Below are 21,242 nucleotides of genomic sequence, written 5' to 3'. Positions count from 1 at the left end.
GAAGCCTTTTGTAGAATAATGCAGTGCTAGTGTGCTACTGCACAGCCATAACAGTGGAGAGACTAATTGCACGCTATTGGCTGCAGTGGTAATTACACAAACCTAAGGCAGTGCGGTGTAACTGCGCGAACCAATCGGTGCGAAGCCCAATTTTAACAGGTGGTATATTTCTAAAAGTGCAGCGGCGTTGTTTCAATGTCACGTCACGGCAGTGGCAAATGCAGAGCCTCTCTGCAAAATGAGGGCAGACACAGCGAATGTGTCGCCTGCCTGGGTAAGGCCCGCGCGGACGCTGCTCTGACCGAGACGAGCTGCTCTCTCTGCGAGAGTATGCCACTCTCATCTCTCCGCTCTAGGATCGCGTTCTTTTCAGAGCGCGACTCCGCCCCTCGCGCTCTCCCATTTTCTTTTCCTCTCAAACCTCGAAGGAAAAAACGTCGGAATCGGAGGGCTGAGTATGCAGAGACTAGTGAGCCCACGCCAGTTCAGACCCCGCGTGCCTCACTGTCTCCACACAGAGAGATTTCACCTGTGCTGTTCTCCCGTTCGAACCAGTGCCCCTTCATGTGACGCGAGCGGCCTTGTCTTATTCGGCGGATCTGAGGAGGATCCACACGATGACTCGCTGTCATTGGCGGCTACGGAAGCAAAGGACTGGGCGGGCTCAGCAGAAGACCCCTCCCCCTTACCGTCTAAGCAACACAGCAACTCCAGGGCTGGACTGGACGCTGAGCTTATCCGCATCCTTTCCAAAGCAGTTGAAGAGCTCGATCTCAACTGGGCCTCTCCTGTGGAGCCCACACGCAGCCGCCTGGATGAATGGTTCCTGCCAGGGCGCCAACAGGCCCCTCGCCAGAGATCTGCACCATTCTTCCCTGAAGTTCACGAGGAACTAACAAAGTCATAGCGCATCACCTATTTGGCCCGTCTACGACACTCTACCTCAGCTGCGCTCTCAAGTATCGACGGCACCAAGGAAAAGGATTATGAAAAGCCGCCCCTCAGGTCCATCCTAGATCTCAGACATCAGAACAAAGCCCTTATCAAACGGCCTTGTAAGATGTTAACCCTGAAACAAATCCTCGCGCAGGTTCTGGCCCAGTCGGAGGCGGAACTGACTTCTGGGACTCAGAATAAACACAGCCATGAGCTCTCTGCTTCCCGCTCAGAGGATCTCCTTCCTGGGTGCAGTTATAGACTCAGCTCAAATGAGGGCATGGCTGTCGAACGAACGCATTCTGGCTATTCAGCGACTTGCGAGCTCGTTCAGAGTGGGGACCAAGAGCCCCCTGAAAACCTTTCAAAGGATGCTGGGCCTCATGGCCTCTGCATCATCAGTACTTCCACTGGGTATGCTCCAAATGCACCCCCTGCAGTACTAGTTGAAACCACAGGTTCCCCCCTAACCATGGTGCTCAGGCCATCTTCATATCAGGATGGACCACAGCTGCATCAGAGCCCTGGCCCCTTGGATAAAACCTAGCCTCTTCGAGTCAGGGGTAAGCTTGGAGACAGTCTTGAGATGAATGGTGGTCACCACAGGTGCCTCCAACACAGGTTGGAGTGCTCTGTGCGAGGGCAAACTGGCCTTCGGCTCTTGGACGGGCAAGGAGGGACGGTTGCATATCAACTGCCTAGAAATTCTGGTGGTTTTGCTAGCCCTCAAAACCTTCCTACCACAGCTGGCAGGTCACCACGTCCTGGTCCAAACGGACAACACGACAGTGGTGTCCTATATAAACCGCCAGGGCAAGCTCAGGTCAAGACGACTGTACAAACTGGCCAGAAGTCTCCTCTTATGGGCAGAGAGCAACCTGCGTTCGCTGAGAGCGACGCATGTGCCGGGCATACTGAACCAGGGAGCAGATATGCTGTCCCAGGGCAACGTGTCCCCAGGGGAATGGACCCTCCATCCACCCTTCATGGTCTGTATTCTCCGCCTGGTGCTCAGCCAAGAACCAGAACCCAACTTTCTGCGAAGTATCTCTGATACTTTCATTTCTCCAAGAGCTGTTGGATGTAGGCCATACGCTCTCTATCAGCGCTTCCTGTCTGGAGTTTGGTCCTGGCGACTCTAAAGTCATCCTCAAACCTAGACATGGATATGTGCCCAAAGTGCTTTCAACCCTGTTCAAAGCACAGGTAATAACTCTTTCTGCTCTTCCCGCATCGGAAGACGAGCAACAACCAAACCTACTCAGCCCGGTCCAGGCTCTGAGAATGTATATAGAGCGCTCCGCCCAGTACAGACAGTCGGAGCAACTTTTTGTGAGCTTCGGTGGCCGCACCAAAGGGCTTCTGGTCATGAAGCAAAGATTATCCCGATGGCTGGTGGACGCTATCGCTCTAGCATACGCTTCTATGGGCCTGCAATGCCCCATAGGCATCAGAGCTCACTGCACTAGGGGCATGGCCTCCTCTTGGGCGTGGTCCAATGGAATATCCATTGGCGATATATGGTGGCCGGCTGATCCTCGCCGTCTACCTTTGCCAGATTCTATAACTTGGAAGTCCCTGCGCTGCAGGCACATATCCTCTCCGTATAATTGGAGCTGGCCTCTGCACGAGATAGGCCATCATCATTAGGGTCTTGCCCTATCAAGGCATCATGTCAGACTTAGGCCCTTGCTTTGAACCCTTGTTCAAGCGTCCATCTTGGATCATGGAACATGTCGTTTACGCTTAACATAGCACGGCGTGATTGGATTGGTTCCCTATAGCGTATAGCTACGCAATATGACTGACCGTTTGAAAGGGAACGACTCGGTTACTAACATAACCTCCGTTTCCTGAGATAAGGGAATGAGTATTGCGTTAGACCAGTGAGCTGATGAGTTGAATCAGGTATGTTTGATTAGGGAGACAAAGAAAGCGTGCAGTGTTGGGGGTACTCCAGGACAGGTTTGGGAACCACTGCGTTAGACGGCCGTGCTATGGCGCATACGACTCTGCGTTTGTCACTTCAGTCGATAAACCTGAATCTATGGCGAAATCGAGCATCTTTTATAGGCGGGCTCTGCACTCACCTTGGCGGGCTTCGCACCGCGAAGTTACGCCACACTGCCTTAGGTTTGTGCAGTTTCCACTGACCAGCCAATAGTGTGCAAATAGTCTCTGCACTGTTATGGCTGTGCAGTAGCACTGCATTATTATACAAAAGGCTTCAGTATTCAGAGAAAAAGGAGTTTTTCCATAGCGTATTGCTACGCAATACTCATTCTCTTATCTCAGAGAACCGAGGTTACGTTAGTCGTTTTCTAGATTCTATCTCTGCATATTCTAGGCTTCTCTCAGAAGAGGTATTGGAAGACTTTACATGTTACCTGAAAACTTTAATGCTTTTCCTTCATTATTCATTCAAGCTCACTCAAAATTCTTCAAATTCAAGCAACATTTAGATAAAAAAGATTTTAGTCTATGTATACAATAAATTCAGTCTAGTGTGCCCAAACCTTTGACTGGTAGTGTATTTTGTAATTTAAGCATAAACCTAACCAAATTTTGTGAAGTTTACTTACTGCTGTCAAATCGATTAATCGCGATTAATCGCATCTAAGATAAACGTTTTGTATACATGTTGTATAAAAAAAATGGCAAAAAAATCTAAAAATGTAAAAAAAAATGTTTTAAAAATCTAAAAATGTAAAGAGAAATTATATAAACTAACTTTTAAAATATTTTTTACTTTTTTTTAAATAGCGCTGTCAAATCGGTTTATACAATATACTGTGTGTGTGTACATACACACATATGTATATATATATAGTGTGCACTATTAAAGATGTAAAAATGTAAAGAGAAAGTAAGTTGTAAAAGAAATGTATGTTTTAAGGTTGATTTTAAGTGATTAAGAAATTATTTTTGTTAGTGCATGCAAGGTTACAAGCTATAGAAATCTACTTGCAAAGCGTTTTGGTTACTTTCTTAAGAATTAGTATTAAATACCCATATGTGGTGTATGTTTAAAGTTTGGTTACAGTAAGTTCCTCCTGTGTGTGCAGGACTCCATGTACGATCACACACAGTGCCACTCTGTGGCGGAGCAGCAGGCCTGTTTGCAGGAGGAAACACACTTTCTGCTGGAGTTCATTGGCTCTGACTCTGTGTCTTCACACACCGCGTCTATAGAGCACCTGCAGCGGGTGGCCAGAGTTCGACTAAACCTGGATGTGGCCGCTGACCTGCTGGTCAACAGAGTGACCAGTGCTGCTGAATGCAAGTCTTTATAGTGTTTGTGCTTTAGTGCCTGACATGATCTCACAAAACCTGTCAAGAGCATATCAAAATATATATTGTGCATAAAGAAAATAAACCTTCTTTTAAGACCTTTAAGATTTTTTAAATATTTGATTTATGTTTCCTCGTTTTAGGTGTACATGGTGATCCTTTGGCTTCTGATCCAGCGTTTTTCAACAGTGTGGTTGATCTGTGCTGCAGGAGCAGGAATGACTGGTACAGGGTTTACCTCATCAGAAAGATCTGCAGTCTTCATGGGGTGGAATATGTCCAGAAACTTCTGCCACAAGAAAAGTTCAGGTGGCTGTTTCCTCAGGAGATCCTTGAGTCGGTGGGTTTTATTTCAATTAATTTCGTAATGCTGATATGAGTATTTGTGCTTTAACTGCTAATATTTTTTTCTCTCAGAATCAAGATGGGAGCCAGATTGACCAGTATCTAGCATGTGGAATGGACTACAAAACTATTAGAGATGCTGTAGCCAAAGCCATGCGAGATTGCAACATGAATGGACTACAGAAAGCCATTGAGGTATTTATTTATTTACTCCTTTTCACACACACACACACACACACACACACAGTACACGTGCTCACTGACTGAATTTTGCAATCTTTCGAATTCTCTTATCATAAATATTATAACCAATCACAAGTTTCTGTTGAGCTTATGAATGCAATGGCCAATCAGAGGTGTTAATATGAGTCACCATTGAATAATTATTAATTATTACCGGTATTACAACATCAAGAGCAATAATCGACAATCCTGATTTTTGTCATATTACTACAGCCCTACTCAGTAATGATTTTCTGGTTTTTTTTGTTTGTTTTTTTTATAAATTTGATCATTTATATGTAAGCTGTTTACTTTATGTAAGCTATTTACATTATGCAGTTGTTGTGTAAATACATTTATACCACCTTTGAGCAACATTAAACAGTCTGTCCAAATAAACATACAGTACCTGTCAAAAGTTTGGAATCGTTAAATTTTTTTAATGTTTTTGAAAGAAGTCTCTTTTGCTCACCAAGGCTGCATTTATTTAATAAAAAATACAGTAAAAACTGTAATTTTGTGAAATATTATTCTAATGTAAATCAGCTGTTTTCTATGTGAATATACAGTGTAATTTATTCCTGTGATCAAAGCTGAATTTTCAGCATCATTACTCCAGTCTTCAGTGTCACATGATCCTTCAGAAATCAGTATAATATGATGATTTGATGCTCAAAAAACATTCATTATTATTATTATTATCAATGGTTAAAACATTTTTGTATAAACAATAATACCATTCAAACATTTATTGTAGGATTAAAAAAAGAGAGAAATTAATACTTTTATTCATCAATGATGCAAAGACATTTATAATGTTACGAAAGATTTCTATAATAAATGCTTTAATAAATGTAAATTTTTTTTTTAATAAATGCAAATAAATACTGTTAATTGATCTTTTATATTTAGCAAAGAATCCTGAAAAACGTATCACAATTTCCACAAAAATGTTCAGCAACTGTTTTCAACATTGATAATTCTAATAATAATTATAATCACAAAATGTAGACTGGAGTAATGATGAACATTCAGCTTTGATCACAAGGAATAACCTACAGTTCCCTTTTAAGGGAACTCGAGTTGCGTTGAGACGCTGTGGGAACGCCTCTGAGTGATTGCATTATGAAGAATGTATGGAATCAGTCCAATGGCGTGACGGAACATCATGTGACATCATCGACCAGGAAACTATAAAGCATACCTGGAACAAACAGTCACTAGCCTCTGTGTCTTCAGCAAGCACTCTGTGTGAAACTGTCTCTGTCTATTTATTGTTTTTTGTCCTCAAGCATAATATATATATTTAGACAGGAGTATAATGGCGAGCAAACAGCTTTTTGGATTGTGTGTTCGTCCCTGCCCTCGCTTCATTATGAGTGGACACACACACATATATATATGCGCAGGGAACTGATCAGATGGGAATTTCTCTTTCTCTCTTTCTCTTATGATTGTGTGCAAACTAATTATGTGTGTTTCCATACTACATGTGTTTGACATTATAATATGAATATTCAGCCTGTCATTCAAACCATGTATTCTTGTCTGTTTGTTTCTGGCTGCATTTATTTTTGATGAAATTAAATGTTAAATACTCTTCTGATTTGATGTCTATATTAATACACTATATTCAGCCTTTCACCTAGATCGTTTCTACTTGTCTGGGTGATATTTGGCTGCATTTAATTTGAGAAAATGAAATATATACATATATACTCATCTTATCTTTGAGGAGTTTGATGTCTGAATTAATATACCATTCAGCCTTTCATCTAGACCGTGTTTACTTGTCTGGGTGATATTTGGCTGCATTTAATTTTTGAGAAAATTGAATATCTACTCATCTGATCTTTGAGGAGTCATTTAATTCTGAGGAAATAAATTGTGAATTCCCATGGGAAAATGGATAACACCCTATTATATGGTGCCCATCTCCCTTCGGTGCCCTCCAGCGAGTTCTAGTCTTAGTCTCTGACTCGCAGAAGGAGGGTTTAAGCAGGGTTTCCTGCCGGTCATCCATTTCAGGACACTGGATTGGCCAGTTTCGAGAGGCTGGTTCCTTTAGTGGTCTCACCCGTAGTCATCTTGGGATAAGACAGATCTGAGGACAGTCATTATCTCGAAGAAGGCTTAGAAGAAGTCCTGAAGTCTCCCCCTCTGGGGAGAAACAGATTCCACCTCATGACACGATGCCCGTTTCTCTTCGGCGCCCTCTAGGGGGCGATCCTCAGAGGAAGGCCGCAGTGCTGGCTGTTCAGTTTTTCCCTGCTGGTTCGCCGCTTCAGGGCACCGAGGTGTCAGTGTTCCCCAACGATCCTCAGAGGAGGGTCGTAGAACAGTCAGTTCGGTTGTTCCCTGCCGGTTCGCCTTTTCAGGGCGCCGAGGTGGCTGTTTGACCAATACCAGAGGCCAGTCTCGAGAGACTGGTCCCCTTAGAAGATTTTCTGGCAGTGTGGAAACTACTGCCAAGTATATCTCGTTGGGTCCTGCTCACAATAGAAGAGGGTTACAGAATTCAGTTCGGTTCTCGTCCGCCTAGATACCTAAGGGTCCTCCCTACGGTGGTGGACCCTGAGCAGGCTCTGGTCATGGAGCAAGAAGTTTAGACTCTTCTATGAAAAGAGGCTATAGAAAGGGTTCCTCTTCCCAGCAGGGAGTCAGGGTTTTACAGCCGTTAATTCATTGTTCCAAAGAAGAATGGAGGCTTACACTCAAACAAATCATGCCACAGATTCAGTCCAAGGACTGGTTTGTCACGATAGATTTGAAGGATGCGTACTTCCATGTAGCCATCCATCCTCATCACAGGAAGTTCCTGAGGTTCGCTTTCGGGGGCGATGTGTACCAATACTGGGTTTCTTCCCTTCGGCCTAGGTTTATCACCCCGCACTATCACGAAATGCGTGGATGCAGCTCTGGCTCTACTGAGACCCCAGGGTCTTTGTGTGTTGAATTACATCGACGACTGGTTGATTTAGCTCAGTCTGAGCAGATGGCGGTTCGGCATCGAGATGTTGTTCTGTCTCAAATGAGAAAGTTGGGGCTGAGGCTCAGCACCAAAAAGAGTGTGCTCCTTCCAGCTACAGAGGACCACTTTTCTAGGCGCGGTTTGGGATTCGACGACGATGCAGGCACAACTGTCCTCTGCTCGTATAGCATCAATTCTCTCAGCCGTAAATGGGGTAAAACTAGGCCAGTAACTCACTGTGAAACAGTTTTAGAGATTGTTGGGTCTCATGGCAGCTGCGTCCAACATAACAACTTTTGGCCTCCTGTACATGAGACCCCTGCAGTGATGGCTCAGGACCAAGGGGTTTTCTCCGAGGGGAAATCCGTTTCGCATGATCAAGGTCACGTGGCGATGCCTACGTGCCATAGTCATGTGGAAGAAACCTTGGTTCCTCGCCCAAGGCCCAGTGTCGGGGGCTTCTTGTTGTCGTGTAATGCTAACGACAGATGCTTACTTCACAGGCTGGGGGGAGATCATGAGTGGTCGGTCGGCGCAAGGACTGTGGCAGGACCATCTACTTTCTTGGCACATAAATCGGCTAGAAATGATGGTTGTGTTTCGAGCTCTCAAACACTTCCTCCCAGACCTGAGACAGGCACTTGTTACTATGGTTGATGAGTAGAAGAGACCTCTTTCAACAAAATGTAAACATTTTAATGTTTCCAAACTTTTGACGGGTACTGTCAGTTGCAGTGTCTGTTTTTCAGTGTAATGATGGCTTTTGTCGAAGTTGGTAAAATTGTACTGGTAGCAGTTTATTGTACTCTGATTGATTAAGTAATTGGTTTAATTCAAGTAGATTGATATAAAAGAAAGCACAGACACATTTAATGTAGTAATTATAAAAATTGTCTTTAAAAAGTTAAATAAAATCAGTTTAAAATCAGTTGACGTGTTTTTCTAAACATCTTTGAAGGATTGCAACTGCACCCCCATGAAGAAAGCTGTTTATCTGCTAATGGCTTTGTTCAGAGAAGTCACCTCCCTGTACAGAAGTGGAAACAAAAACATGCATCCTAAGCCTGAGGTAAAAACACCAACATATACTACACAACAAGACATTTAATGTTTTACAGATTTGTAAAAGTTATGCTTCATCATCTTGGAAGAACAGTTTATAGATGTTCAAATGTACAAGAGAATAATAATTAATAATACAAAGTCGTGATTTTGAGGAATTACATTTTCTTTCATATTTTAAGATTAAAGAGCTTGATGTGTTATGAAAACACACTGTACAGTGGATATAAAAAGTCAACACAACCCTGTTAAAATGCCAGGTTCTTGTGATGTAAAAGAATGAGACAAAGATAAATCATGTCATAAATTTTTCCACATTTAATGTGACCTATAACGTGAACAATTCAATTGAAAAACAAACTGAAATCTTTGAGGAGGGAAAATAAAAAACTCACAATAACCCGGTTGCATAAGTGTGCACACCCTTAAACTAATACTTTGTTGAAGCACCTTTTGATTTTATTACAGCACTCAGTCTTTTTGGGTAGGAGTCTATTAGCATGGCACATCTTGACGTGGCAATATTTGCCTACTCTTCTTTGTAAAAGCGCTTCAACTCTGTCAGATTGCGAGGACATCTCCTGTGCACAGCCCTCTTCAGATCACCCCACAGATGTTCAATTGGATTCAGGTCTGGGCTCTGGCTGGATCATTCCAAAACGTTAATCATCTTCTGGTGAAGCCATGCTTTTGTGGATTTGGATGTGTGCTTTGGGTCGTTGTCGTGCTGAAAGGTGAACTTCCTCTTCATCTTCATCTTTCTAACGGACGCCTGAAGGATTTGTGCCAAAAAATTGCCTGGTATTTGGAACTGTTCATAATTCCCTCTACCCTGACTAATGCCCCGGTTCCAACTGAAGAAAAACCGCCCCAAAGCATGATTCTGCCACCACCATGCTTCACTGTGGCTACGGTGTTCTTTGGGTTATGTGCAGTGTTGTTTTTGCGCCAAACATACCTTTTGGAATTATGGCCAAAAAGTTCAAACTTGGTTTCATCAGACCATAACACATTTTCCCACGTTCTTTTGGGGGACTTGATGTTTATTTTTGCTAACTTCAGCCGGGCTTGGATGTTTTCCTTTGTAAGAAAAGGCTTCTGTCTTGCCACCCTACCCCATAGCCCATTTATATGAAGAATACGGGGGATTGTTGACACATGTAGCACACAGCCAGTACTTGGCAGAAATTCCCGCAGTTCCTTTAATGTTGCCATAGGCCTCTTGGAAGCATCCATGACCAGTTTTCTTCTCGTCTTTTCATCAATTTTGGAGGGACGTCCAGTTCTTGGTAATGTTTCTGTTGTGCCATATTTTCTCCACTTGATGATGACTGTCTTCACTGTGTTCCATGGTATATCTAAGGCTTTAGAAAATCTTTTGTACCCTTCTCCTGACTGATATCTTTCAACAATGAGATCCCTCTTTGGAAGCTCTCTGCGGACCATGGCTTTTGCTCTGAGATGCAACTTAGAAAATGTAAGAAAAATCCTACTCGAACAGCTGAACTTTATTTGTGTTTAATCAGAGTCACTTTAAATGATGGCAGGTGTGTAATGACTTCTATTTAACATGAGTTTGAATGTGATTGGTTAATTCTGAACACAGCCACATCCCCAGTTATAAGAGGGTGTGCACACTTATGCAACCAGGTCATTGTAAGGTTTTTATTTTTCATATTTCCCCCTCACAGATTTCAGTTTGTTTTTCAATTGAATTGTTCACATTAGAGGTCACATTAAAAGTAAAAAAAATTCTGACATGATTTATCTTTGTCTCATTCTTTTACATCACAATAGCCTGGCATTTTAACAGGGGTGTGTAGACTTTTTATATCCACTGTAAGTTCCAGAACTCAAAACTCCTGTCCAACTTTAAACCCCAGTTCAAAAAGCATTTATAGTATTACACAGATTAATACATCAACACATGACCTATGTTTAGGCATGATCAGAAATGTGGTCACTTTTTGACAAATGTATATCCCTGTGCCTGATATTCATGTTGTGTTTGTTTTCTGTAGCAATGTGCTGGCCTTGGAGGTTTTATCAGGAGCTCAGACATCTTCGTCAATGATGAAATGCGAGTATTTGCTGAAGCGCTGGTGAATAATCGTCTGCAGGCTCTGCATGTTCAAGCGCAGATGTCAGGCAGAGAGTTTGTGCTGGTGGAGGTCACAGTTCATATGGCTGCAGTCCTGCTGTGTGGAAATTTGCCTTTACTGCAGCCACTGCAGCGGCTGGCACTGTCCCCAAACAACATGATGGTACGAACCCTTCACGCTATGAAATCATGGCGTAACATGGTGACAGGGTTGTGATATTTCTGTCATGTTCTCCTCACAGGCTTCATTCATCCCAACTATGCCTGATGACATGTTGGTTGTTGCCCAGCAGGCCATGAAACAACTTAAGTGGTATTGTGAGTGGCAAATTCTATAGCACCACCACAGAATACACATATTCACAGAATCCAGTGTCATGCAAAATTCAAGACCTGTCAAAATTAATGTTAATGCCTGATCAGAAACACGTTAGCCTGTACTTCATGTTGATGTAATCAGAATAAAACAGAACTTCATTATCAGAACTTTCATAATATGGGAGAATATATTTGACATTGTTTGCCTGGGTATTACTGTTACGTAATGCAGACACTGAGAGGAAGATGGCAGGTGAACAGTTAGTTTTATTGATAATAAAGGGGCAGTGATGAAGTGAACAGGTAAATAAGAGTCCAAAGGGTCATCATGAGGGAGACACAGAGAAATGGAAGACGCTGGAGACAGAGAGATCGCTGGAAACAGGGAGAATAGTCCTCTCCGAGGGCGGAGACTGGAACCCCCACAGGACTCAGGACTCGTGATGTGGACGGAGACTGGAGATTCAGGTGCGGCGTCGGCCATCTTGGACGAGGGCTGTGACGCGGTGGCGGCCACCTTGGAATGAGACTCTGGAACGGTGGCCATCTTGGACCAGGGCTGTGACGTGGTGGTGGCCATCTTGGAATGAGACTCTGGAACGGCGGCCATCTTGGGACGAGACTCTGGAGTGGCGGTGGCCATCTTGGGACGAGGCTCTTGAATGGTGGCGGCCTAAAGGCCGATGGCGAACTGGGAACCACAGTTAGCTAATACCCACTCAACAAAAGCCTCAAAGTTCTCTCGAGGTCCCACACCAGGTAGGCGTGCCTTCGTCTCCGCATTGAGACCTGTGTGGTAAAAAACTTTAAATGAACGGTCGGGGAAGGAGGTAAGGAACGCCAGGTGGGGGAACACCGCGGTGTGGGCCTCAAGAGAAAGCCTGTCCTGCTCTAGGCAAATCAAAAGCACTGCAGGATCCATCTTTTCGGTCAAGGTCTGGTCTTCTGTTACGTAATGCAGACACTGAGAGGAAGATGGCAGGTGAACAATGAGTTTTATTGATAATAAAGGGGCAGTGGTGAAGTGAGCAGGTAAATAAGAGTCCAAAGGGTCATCATGAGCGAGACACAGAGGAATGGAAGACGCTGGAGACAGGGAGAATAGTCCACTTTGCATTAACGAGACCAGACCATGAGCTGGGGTGAGGTGTCTGTATATGTAGTGGAGATGATGAGGTGCAGGTGTGATTGATTGGGAATGACGTGCAGGTGGAAACAGAGGAGAGTAATGGGAGATGTAGTGCAGAGGATGGTGACAAGGCTGATCTGTGACAATTACAGACAATTATTATTATATTTTTTTTATATCGAGTATCTTTCTGTTGTGATGCCTAAAATAACACAATGATAATAATAAATGCATGTCCACTGCCTCATGGCAATACCATATCTTATGCTGCCTTTACATGCTTTAATAATTGGAATTGTTGCAAATGCGAGTTTCCTAGTTAAAAATTTGACATGAACATCCTCTCAATTCGTATTTACCACTAGGAAGCTCAGAGATAATTTTGATACCCAAGTTTTTTAATCAGGCGGTCCATAAACATGGCGGAGGAGAGAATAATTGGTGCTAATGTTGTTCTTTGTTAGTTTTTTAACAACAGCTACATCTCCTTGTCTTGATGTTAAAGTAGTGCATATTTACATAATTGACTAAGCATTTGAAGTGTATTGTATGTTTTATACAGAGTGAAAAACAGCCTGTATTTGACTGAAATTCCAGAATCGTCAGCAGTTGAATGTCTAGATAGAGTGGTGAATGTTTATATGGTTGTCAATAAATGGTATAATGTTCTTATCATAATCACAGTCAAAGCATGTCTAAGAAATAACATATTTTATTATTTCAGTATTCTCCATCCATAAAACACATGCATTGCCCAAACTTAAAGCTACAATATGTAATTTTTTTCACCGCTAGGGGTCGCTAACCTCTTACAATAACAAAGGCGTAGATTGATGACACATAAGCGGAATCATGGAACTTGTCGTCATGCCGATGGATCTAATAATGTTTATAGATGAGTGAATACATTCATGTTTTTAACATGACTGTGGTATGAAGCAGGTCGTGATTGCTAATAAGAGACAGATATCGGCGCCACATGCGAGTCCCACGGATATAAAGGAATAAGGAAATTTCATTCTTGCCGCAAGTGCTGAATTACTACTTGCACAGGTCAGTTTATTTGACGAATGCAACTTGTGAGGGAACGCAGCGCTGTTTCACTTGCTCTACTCTATCACACTAAACTGCATTTGAGTGTGTTGAAAGTTATAATGTTATTCTATGTGTTAGTTTGTCTGTATGAGACTAGCAGTGAGCTAGATCAACATTAGAATAACATACAGATCATATTCTAACATTTCATCATGTTGAGCTGTATAACATTGATTCATTTTATGTACATTTGCTCACCTGTCTAATAAAGAACATGCAAGAGCAGCATCTCTGTCAAGTCGTGAAGCTCTGTCAAGTCGAAGTTAGTCGCGGACGTGGAGCTCTCGGCATCTCGAAAACACCACGCCGATATTGACATTTTATTTCTCCTTTTGTCCCAAAGTCTGCTCGCCATGGTCCATAATGCTTGAACAGCGTGAGCATGCCACTAGACGTAAAGCAGTTGTCCACATCTGTCGCCATGGTTACTATGGTGTAACAAAATACTTCTGCGAGAATTAATGCAGGAAAGAGGGCTTAGTATTGCAAAAACCCTCTGACAGTCGCTGGTTCACTAAGGAGCTCGTTGTGAATGAAACTAGAAATAAACCACCAATGACCAAAATTAGAATGCATATAAAAAAATATATATTTGCAAATTGTAGCTGACGCACAACACATAAAACAATACAACAGACACCAACCAACAACAACCAATGACAACAATGGCCACACTCCTTGGCCTCTTATTAAGAAAAGGAAAAAACAAGGGGAGGAAAAAAAAGAAAAGGAAAAAAAGAAAAAAAGTCCTTTTGTGCACTCTTTGTTCAGAGAGCAAAATTCAGTTCATATGATCCTTTATCTGGTCCATGTTCAGAACTCATGATTCAGTTCGATTTATACGGTTCTTGTCCAAAAATGGATAATACAGTCAGTGGTTCAAAATAACCAAAAAATGTCTTTATGTTGGGATCCAGCTCTGGCATCCAATGGCAAAGAAAACAAAAAGGAAAAATCCTACCAGTATCGGCTCGCCACCTCTTGCAGAGGAATCAGTAGGGGTAATAAAAAACCTGACCTAAACAAGGTCAAAGGAAAAAAACACACCATAAACACAAATATCAAAAAAATATCAAAAAGATAATAAAGTTCAGTTACTAGTAACATTTTAGGAGTAAATCCCATCAATACTTCATACATTTCATTTCACAGTAAATAATTTAAATCCTAATTAAAACACTTTCTCAGTTTCTTAGGTTTTTTTTCAGTTGCACAACATAAATTCATCACCGTTTCACAAAAAAAACTCTGGTTAGCACGAACATTAGCGCAGTACCAATTCTCTATATATGTAAATGGCTTTACTTAGCACTGACGTTAGCACATGTTAGCGCTCAAACAACCTCACATTTCTAAAGAACGGAAAAGAATTTCCGTACACCAATCAATGTGAGAGCAGTTTGAGCATCACACTAGACGCAGATAATAATAAAATTCAAGTTTGAATTCTCAAACTCTTAAAATCAAGGCTCAAACAGCGGTCCTCCTCAGGAGAATTAACATTGAAACTATAGGACATTGTGAAACCGAAAGTAGCGATTCCAACAAACAAACTCACTTAAACACAAATGATGCCACTCACACTAAAGGATGCAAACGGTAATAAGTGTTAGAAACTCACCGTCGAGTCTAAGAAGTTTCCGTTTAATGTTTAATAATAAGTTATTATTAGTTTTCTGTGGGTCTTGTAATCACCCGAAAAGCACAGTCCACAGCTGGGAGCATCGGAGGTGAAACAGGAAGTGCCGTAAAGGCGCCATGAGTTTATTAGAGCGCCACTAGTGGCAGGGCGAATCACTACACAGTGGGACAGGGAAAAGGGGAAGGCACTGGGAAAACCAGACAGGAAAAGGCCTGGCTACAATGGCAGTACGAGCGGAAACCAGGGATAATGCGGATATTACGTCATTGACAGGCGACAAGTTACAAGGGACGGGCACTATTTAAAATTGTGAATTTCTCTGAATTTACAAGTTCTTGGAAACATTTAGGATAATGTAAGCACACAATTGAAAGAAATATATAACTCTGTGCAAGTGGTTTTTGCATATTTTGATACAAAATTCTTACATATTGTACCTTTAACTTCCTACTTCTTTTCTGTATATCAAGAACCACTTAACCCTGTTTGCTTGCCCCCTAGTGTCTGTAATTAACATAAAATTAAACATTACGAATGGGACGTTAAATATCATTTTGGCTTTAATACCATTTTCCCATTAAATAGGCAAGAATAAACCTGGTGTCCTACATGATTCCTGTTCTTTCCAACAACAAAGCACTTGAACATAACGAGCTGGTAACTTCAGAAGTGAGAAAGTTGGACATTTCCTACAGCACATGAAGGCAGCATTACAGAATGAAATTTCGTGAAAGTTTACTATGATTATGTATATTTACTTGTGACAGAACATAAAACTGCTTTTGCAAACCATACCACTGCTGTTATGTGACATTGTTTAGAGTGAAATGGGATATAAAAATAAAAAAAAGAAAAGGAAAAATGTATGGCAGGATTTAGATTTCTTTTTTTTACTGAAGAATCATTCAAATGCCTAGAAACATGTATTTATAAAGGGAAAATCTTTTTGAAATCCTTTTGATTTTTGACTGTTTTGAGTACATAAAATAGCATGTGACTTTTGTAGGATTTCAACTTGAGCGGCAAACTAAATCTCCCAAAATTTCTTTGAGCCAATGGAATTGCTTTATGGTCTAAGGGTGGTGAATTTTGACAGGTCTTTGACATTGACAAGACATTCTGCTTAGGATGGATAAGATATCACTTTTTTATCATTTCTTAATCTCTGTTGTTCTTTTGATCTTGACAGTCTGTCCTAATGGTCATCCATGCACTGTTGGTGAGGTAGGGTCTGACTTAATTCCTATGATTTGGCTCATCATCATTGCATTAACTAAATATTAAGTCACAGAATACAGAATTAGATTTAGCCATTTTCTTAAAATGAAAAAATGTTTTCCTTCTGCATCTGTCCAGTATCGTCGACCCACGGAGGTTAGTCGCTGTCCAGACTGTAATGCACATCTTGGCATCAACAGCAACCCTGTTCAGGGCTTCCAAACCATACAGATACAGTAAGTTACTCTTGCAGCGAATGTTGTTCCTCTTTTATTTTTTCTAGTTTTGGTAAATATAATTTATTTGCTTTCTCTCTGAAATACTTGATTCTGACTGAACAATCGCTGCATTGTGCAGTTAAATATTTACAGTAATATAATACCTTTAAACTGTATAATTGACCATTATAACAGCCAGCAAATGCACTACAAAGTTTGAACACACTTGATAAATTCTTACAAACAGCTCTGTAGACAAATATAATTGTGCCCAAGTATGATTTTCTGGTAGCACTTTAAAATAAGGTTCAGTTTGTTAAAGGGACACTTCACCCATTTGCATTAAGCTTTGTATTGTTAGAAACCCAGTCATATATTATAATAAACGTGGATTTTTCATTCATTTTTCCCTGAGATGGGAGAAATAAGGATTTAAGTGTTTTACTTCCTGCTTATTATGACGTAAAAATCATCATTTTGCGTCATAATAAGCAGGAAGTCACATTTCATTGAAAAGTGTAGAGACTACAAACATTAGCTCCTCATTATTCCATGGGGAGGGACCCGCTCACGCTACAGGCCTATTACAGATCAGTGGGTGGGACTTCACTTTCTGAAACTGAAAGCAATATCCTCCATCTTGTTTGGAAGCTTAGCTAACAGGCACTGTGGAGACAGATGTGAAGATATGACAATAGCGGAGGGTAACGTTACTCAATATGATGAAGAAGAAGAGGATTTCGGAAGTCTGATGCTCGAATCAGGTGTTTGTGGCTACCTTTACAAGCCGCATAGCGAAGAGCAGCCGAGGCAGAAGACCTGCCTGTCGCGGACGAGAAGCCCAGACTGGCTCGAGTTAGGGCGGACTGGTGGCGCCGGTGATCTCACTATGCAACTCATAGACTGTAAGATGCAACTACGAACACAGAGATAGAGTCCGTGTGCGGCAAAGAATTGAAACGATGCCAATTTCTCCTGGACGAAATCTCTGAATCAGACGAGGACATGGACGTTTGTGTTGTGAACAATCCTAGTTTCGCACCGCATCTGACTGAACATCCCGGTAACTTTACCATGCAATAATTCACCACTTCGAAAGAAATACAAATGAGGAGTAATTCACTAATGAGTTCGCCAACTAACTAACGTTAGACATTTTGTGTGACATGAATTTCAAGCTCCGGTGGTAGCTAGCCTTATAGACGGATGAGTGATTCATATGCTGTTCTGGATTAGTGGGAGTGGCTTGCGCAGCTGTGCAATGTGGTGCATTGTGGGAGTTGTTGTCTTTCATACAAATGCGTCCTGAAGTTACTTTCTTTCTTTCCTCGGTCAAGAAGGCACCAAATTCAAAATTTATTTTACATTTCGACTACATATATGACCCACTTTCAATAAAGATCAATGTTCCCATGGGTGAAATGCTCCTTTAACATGCATTGGGTATCATGAACTAACAATGGACAACTTTTTTTTTTTTTTTTTTTTAATAATTGCTAACAAGCATTTATCATTATTTAAAGTACTTTTTCTAAACTCTTAACACAGCAACACACCTACATCACACAACTGGCCAAATAGTTAATTTTCTGGCCAAAACCACTTTTTGTTAAATAGATAAACTCTACATTTCAAAATGCTAAAAACCCTTTTCTACATAAACTAACTCTATCAAAACCCAGCGAACCCGACTCAAAATCAAATCATTCTGTCAAAACACTAGCACTAGTTTTCTATCCAACACAAACATATAGTCAATCAAAATACAAAAAAATACAATGACAAAATACTAACACTTAATGGCATTATGAAAACTGCATTACTTGTCATGTTTCATCTGCAGACAATATGAAATCCACTGTATTTTTTATCCTTTAGGTTCCTTTTATTGTAAAACATTCTTCATTTTTGGTTGAGTGTTGAATGTGTGCAATTGGCAACATACTATCTAAAAGTGAATGAGTCATTACTTTATAGAATATACAGTAGAAAAAATAAATAAAGTAACAGAATTGCTCAAGGCAACCATTGGTCAAATGGCTCCCCTATGCAGAACTTCAGTTGAAATCTCTTTCTGGGGGTGTGGTGGGGTGTTGATGGTGCCCCCATAGAGTGTGGGATGGTGCTCCCTTAGTTAGTGCCCTACACAGATCACATGTTCTGCATATATGGAACAGTGGTACTGGAAGCGTTGAAGTATCATAATAATCCTAATAATAATCCCCATCCACTGAATTGGCTCTATCACTCTCTCTCCTCTCCACCTATAGCTGGTGTGTGGTGAGAGCACTGGCGCCGTTGTACTGTGGCTGCCGTCGCATCATCCAAGTGGATGCTGCACACTGGTGGTGTTGAGGAGAGATCCCCTGATATGATTGTAAAGCACTTTTGGTGTACAGTAATACATATGAAAGCGCTATATAAATAACTCATTCTATTCTAATAAAAACTTTACATGATTCTCAGAATTGTGAGAAATAATCTAGGAATTGAGAGGAAAAAAAATCTAAATTGTGAGATAAAAAGTCACAATTACCTTTTTTATTTTCTATTCCATGGCAGAAATAAGCTTTCATAGGTTCCAAATGTGTAAGGGCGGTGTGAAGAAGGGGACCTGATCTGAAGGTGAAATAGCACTGGCACACACTTTAACATCCACTTGCATTCCTTTTCCCTCCGTTTTGCTTTCGCTATAAAGAGACGGGTTCACACGGCGTTCTACTGCTCACAGACACATTGCTCATTCATTCACGCTTTATTTCCCGGCCATAATACATACACGGACATTCATACAATTGTTGTCGTACATACATTTGTTGTAAATGTTGAGTTGCGTTACTGGATTGTGTTGTATTGTATGTCATATCGGTTACATGTTGAGTGTTGTTGAATTGCGGGTCGGAGGAGGCGGCGGCGAATAGGAGCGCCGAGTGCGCATCACCTTTATGCCGCTATAGATCGCTTCCGCTGACACCGGAAGCCGACTTAACTATTTGCGCCTCACAGGTGGAGGCCATTATTGCCTTTACATGTTGAGATTCAGAGAAGTCTGAGCTATAACATCTGCTCACCCAGTTCCCGCACCTGTTTCGTCAGAGGCCTGGGCGGACTGATGTAATCCACCACACCATTTACTTGAATGACATCACGCCATCAAGACAACGACCCCTATCGTGTGCCTGATCGCCTCTTGGCATCCTTGAAGGAAGAGATAGAGATGATGATTCAGCTGGGAGTGATGGAATGGAAAGGAATGGAATGGGGCAGCCCACTGGTCATCGTCCCAAAAAAAGAAAATACCCTTCGTGTCTGCATTGACTTTCGAAGGCTCAACAGCCAATCAAAATTTGATGCCTACCCAATGCCCGGGGTCGACGACTTGTTGGAAAGGATCGGCAAAGCCCAGTTCATTACCACCCTGGACCTGTGCAAAGGATACTGGCAGGTGCCCCTTGACTCAGCCTCTCGACCCTACTCTGCGCTCAAGACTCCCCTGGGACTATATCAGTTCACATGAAAACATGAATTGCGTTAAAAGTATGGTCACAACAGACAAATGTTGTGGTAATTGTGTGTAATACCGTAAAGGCTGTTAAAATATAGTTATTTTATGTTAATTGTAGCATTAACTAATGTTAGCATATTGAACTTTATTGTAAAGTGTTACTGAGCTCTGTAAAATTAGGTTGATTGAAATTGCTCAACACAACAAATGTTTTAAGTGGTTTCCCCAAATTCAACTGAAAATGCAACTTTTAATGACTTCTGCAGTCTCAAAATTATTCAAGCCCTTCATGGCAAGCATCTTTAGTACTTAGTAGAACACCCTTTTGCTGTTATGACCTGCTGCAGACGAGATGTATAACCAGACACCAGCTTCTGGCAGCGTTTCTGAGGAATCTTAGCCCATTCCTCATGAGCAATGGCCTCCAGTTCAGTAATAAGAACCCAAGAAGGGTTTGCGTGCTGCAACTGCCTTCTTCAGATCCCACCAGATATTTTCTATGGGTTTCAAGGTGACTGTGACTTCTGCAACCAAGCAGTGGTGGAATTTTAGGTATGCTTGTCCTGTTGGAAGGTCCAATGACGTCCAAGCTTCAGCTTCCTCACTGACGGCATGACGTTTCCTGATACTTCAATGAATTCATCTTGCCTTCCACACGCTGCAGGTTTCCAGTGCCAGGGGATGTAAAGCAGCCACAGAGCATCACCGAGCCCCAACATGCTTAACTTTAGGCAGAGTGTTCTTTTTCAGCATATGCTTCATTCTTCTTCCTCCAGACATACTGCTGATCCATAGGGCCAAAAAGTTCCAGTTTTGTTTAAACGCTCCACAGAACAGAATCCCAAAACTTCTGTGGCTTATTTAAATGATTTTGAGTAAATTAGAGCCAACTTTTCATGTGCTTTTGGGTCAGTAGTAGTGTATGTCTTGGAGTTCTGGCATGCGTTTAGTACACGCCTTACTGTGCAGCTGAAACCGCAATGCCTGTTGCCGCCAAGGCCTTGCTGCAAGTCTTTTGCAGTCACTCAAGTGTTTTTCTGAACCTGCCTTCTCAGAAGTCTGGTTACAGCCGGTAGCTTCCTTTTTAATACTCTGTCCAGGTAGTGTAACCACTGTTCCTTTAAAGGATAAGTTCACTTTAAAATGAAAATTACCCCATGATTTACTCACCCTCAAGCCATCCTAGGAG

General features: G+C 41.7%; 1 protein-coding gene across 1 annotated transcript in view; it reads left to right on the top strand.

Moving 5' to 3' along the window:
• The window catches only part of LOC311095396 (E3 ubiquitin-protein ligase rnf213-alpha-like), a gene marked incomplete at its 5' end in the record, with an annotated part of 61,696 nt that overhangs the window by 26,694 nt on the left and 13,760 nt on the right, over positions 1-21,242 (top strand). The window contains 8 exons of the mRNA XM_084133880.1: positions 4,002-4,203; positions 4,371-4,567; positions 4,645-4,767; positions 8,724-8,834; positions 10,849-11,091; positions 11,171-11,246; positions 16,302-16,336; positions 16,469-16,566. Coding sequence (XP_083990006.1) covers positions 4,002-4,203; positions 4,371-4,567; positions 4,645-4,767; positions 8,724-8,834; positions 10,849-11,091; positions 11,171-11,246; positions 16,302-16,336; positions 16,469-16,566 — 1,085 coding nt within the window. The remainder of the gene's footprint in view (positions 1-4,001; positions 4,204-4,370; positions 4,568-4,644; positions 4,768-8,723; positions 8,835-10,848; positions 11,092-11,170; positions 11,247-16,301; positions 16,337-16,468; positions 16,567-21,242) is intronic.

This window comes from Abramis brama, assembly GCF_963993115.1.
Source record: "Abramis brama genome assembly, chromosome: 13".
Classification (NCBI taxonomy): domain Eukaryota; kingdom Metazoa; phylum Chordata; class Actinopteri; order Cypriniformes; family Leuciscidae; genus Abramis; species Abramis brama.
The sequence above is the reverse complement of the archived record's forward strand: the minus strand, read 5'-3'. Positions and strand labels throughout refer to the sequence as shown.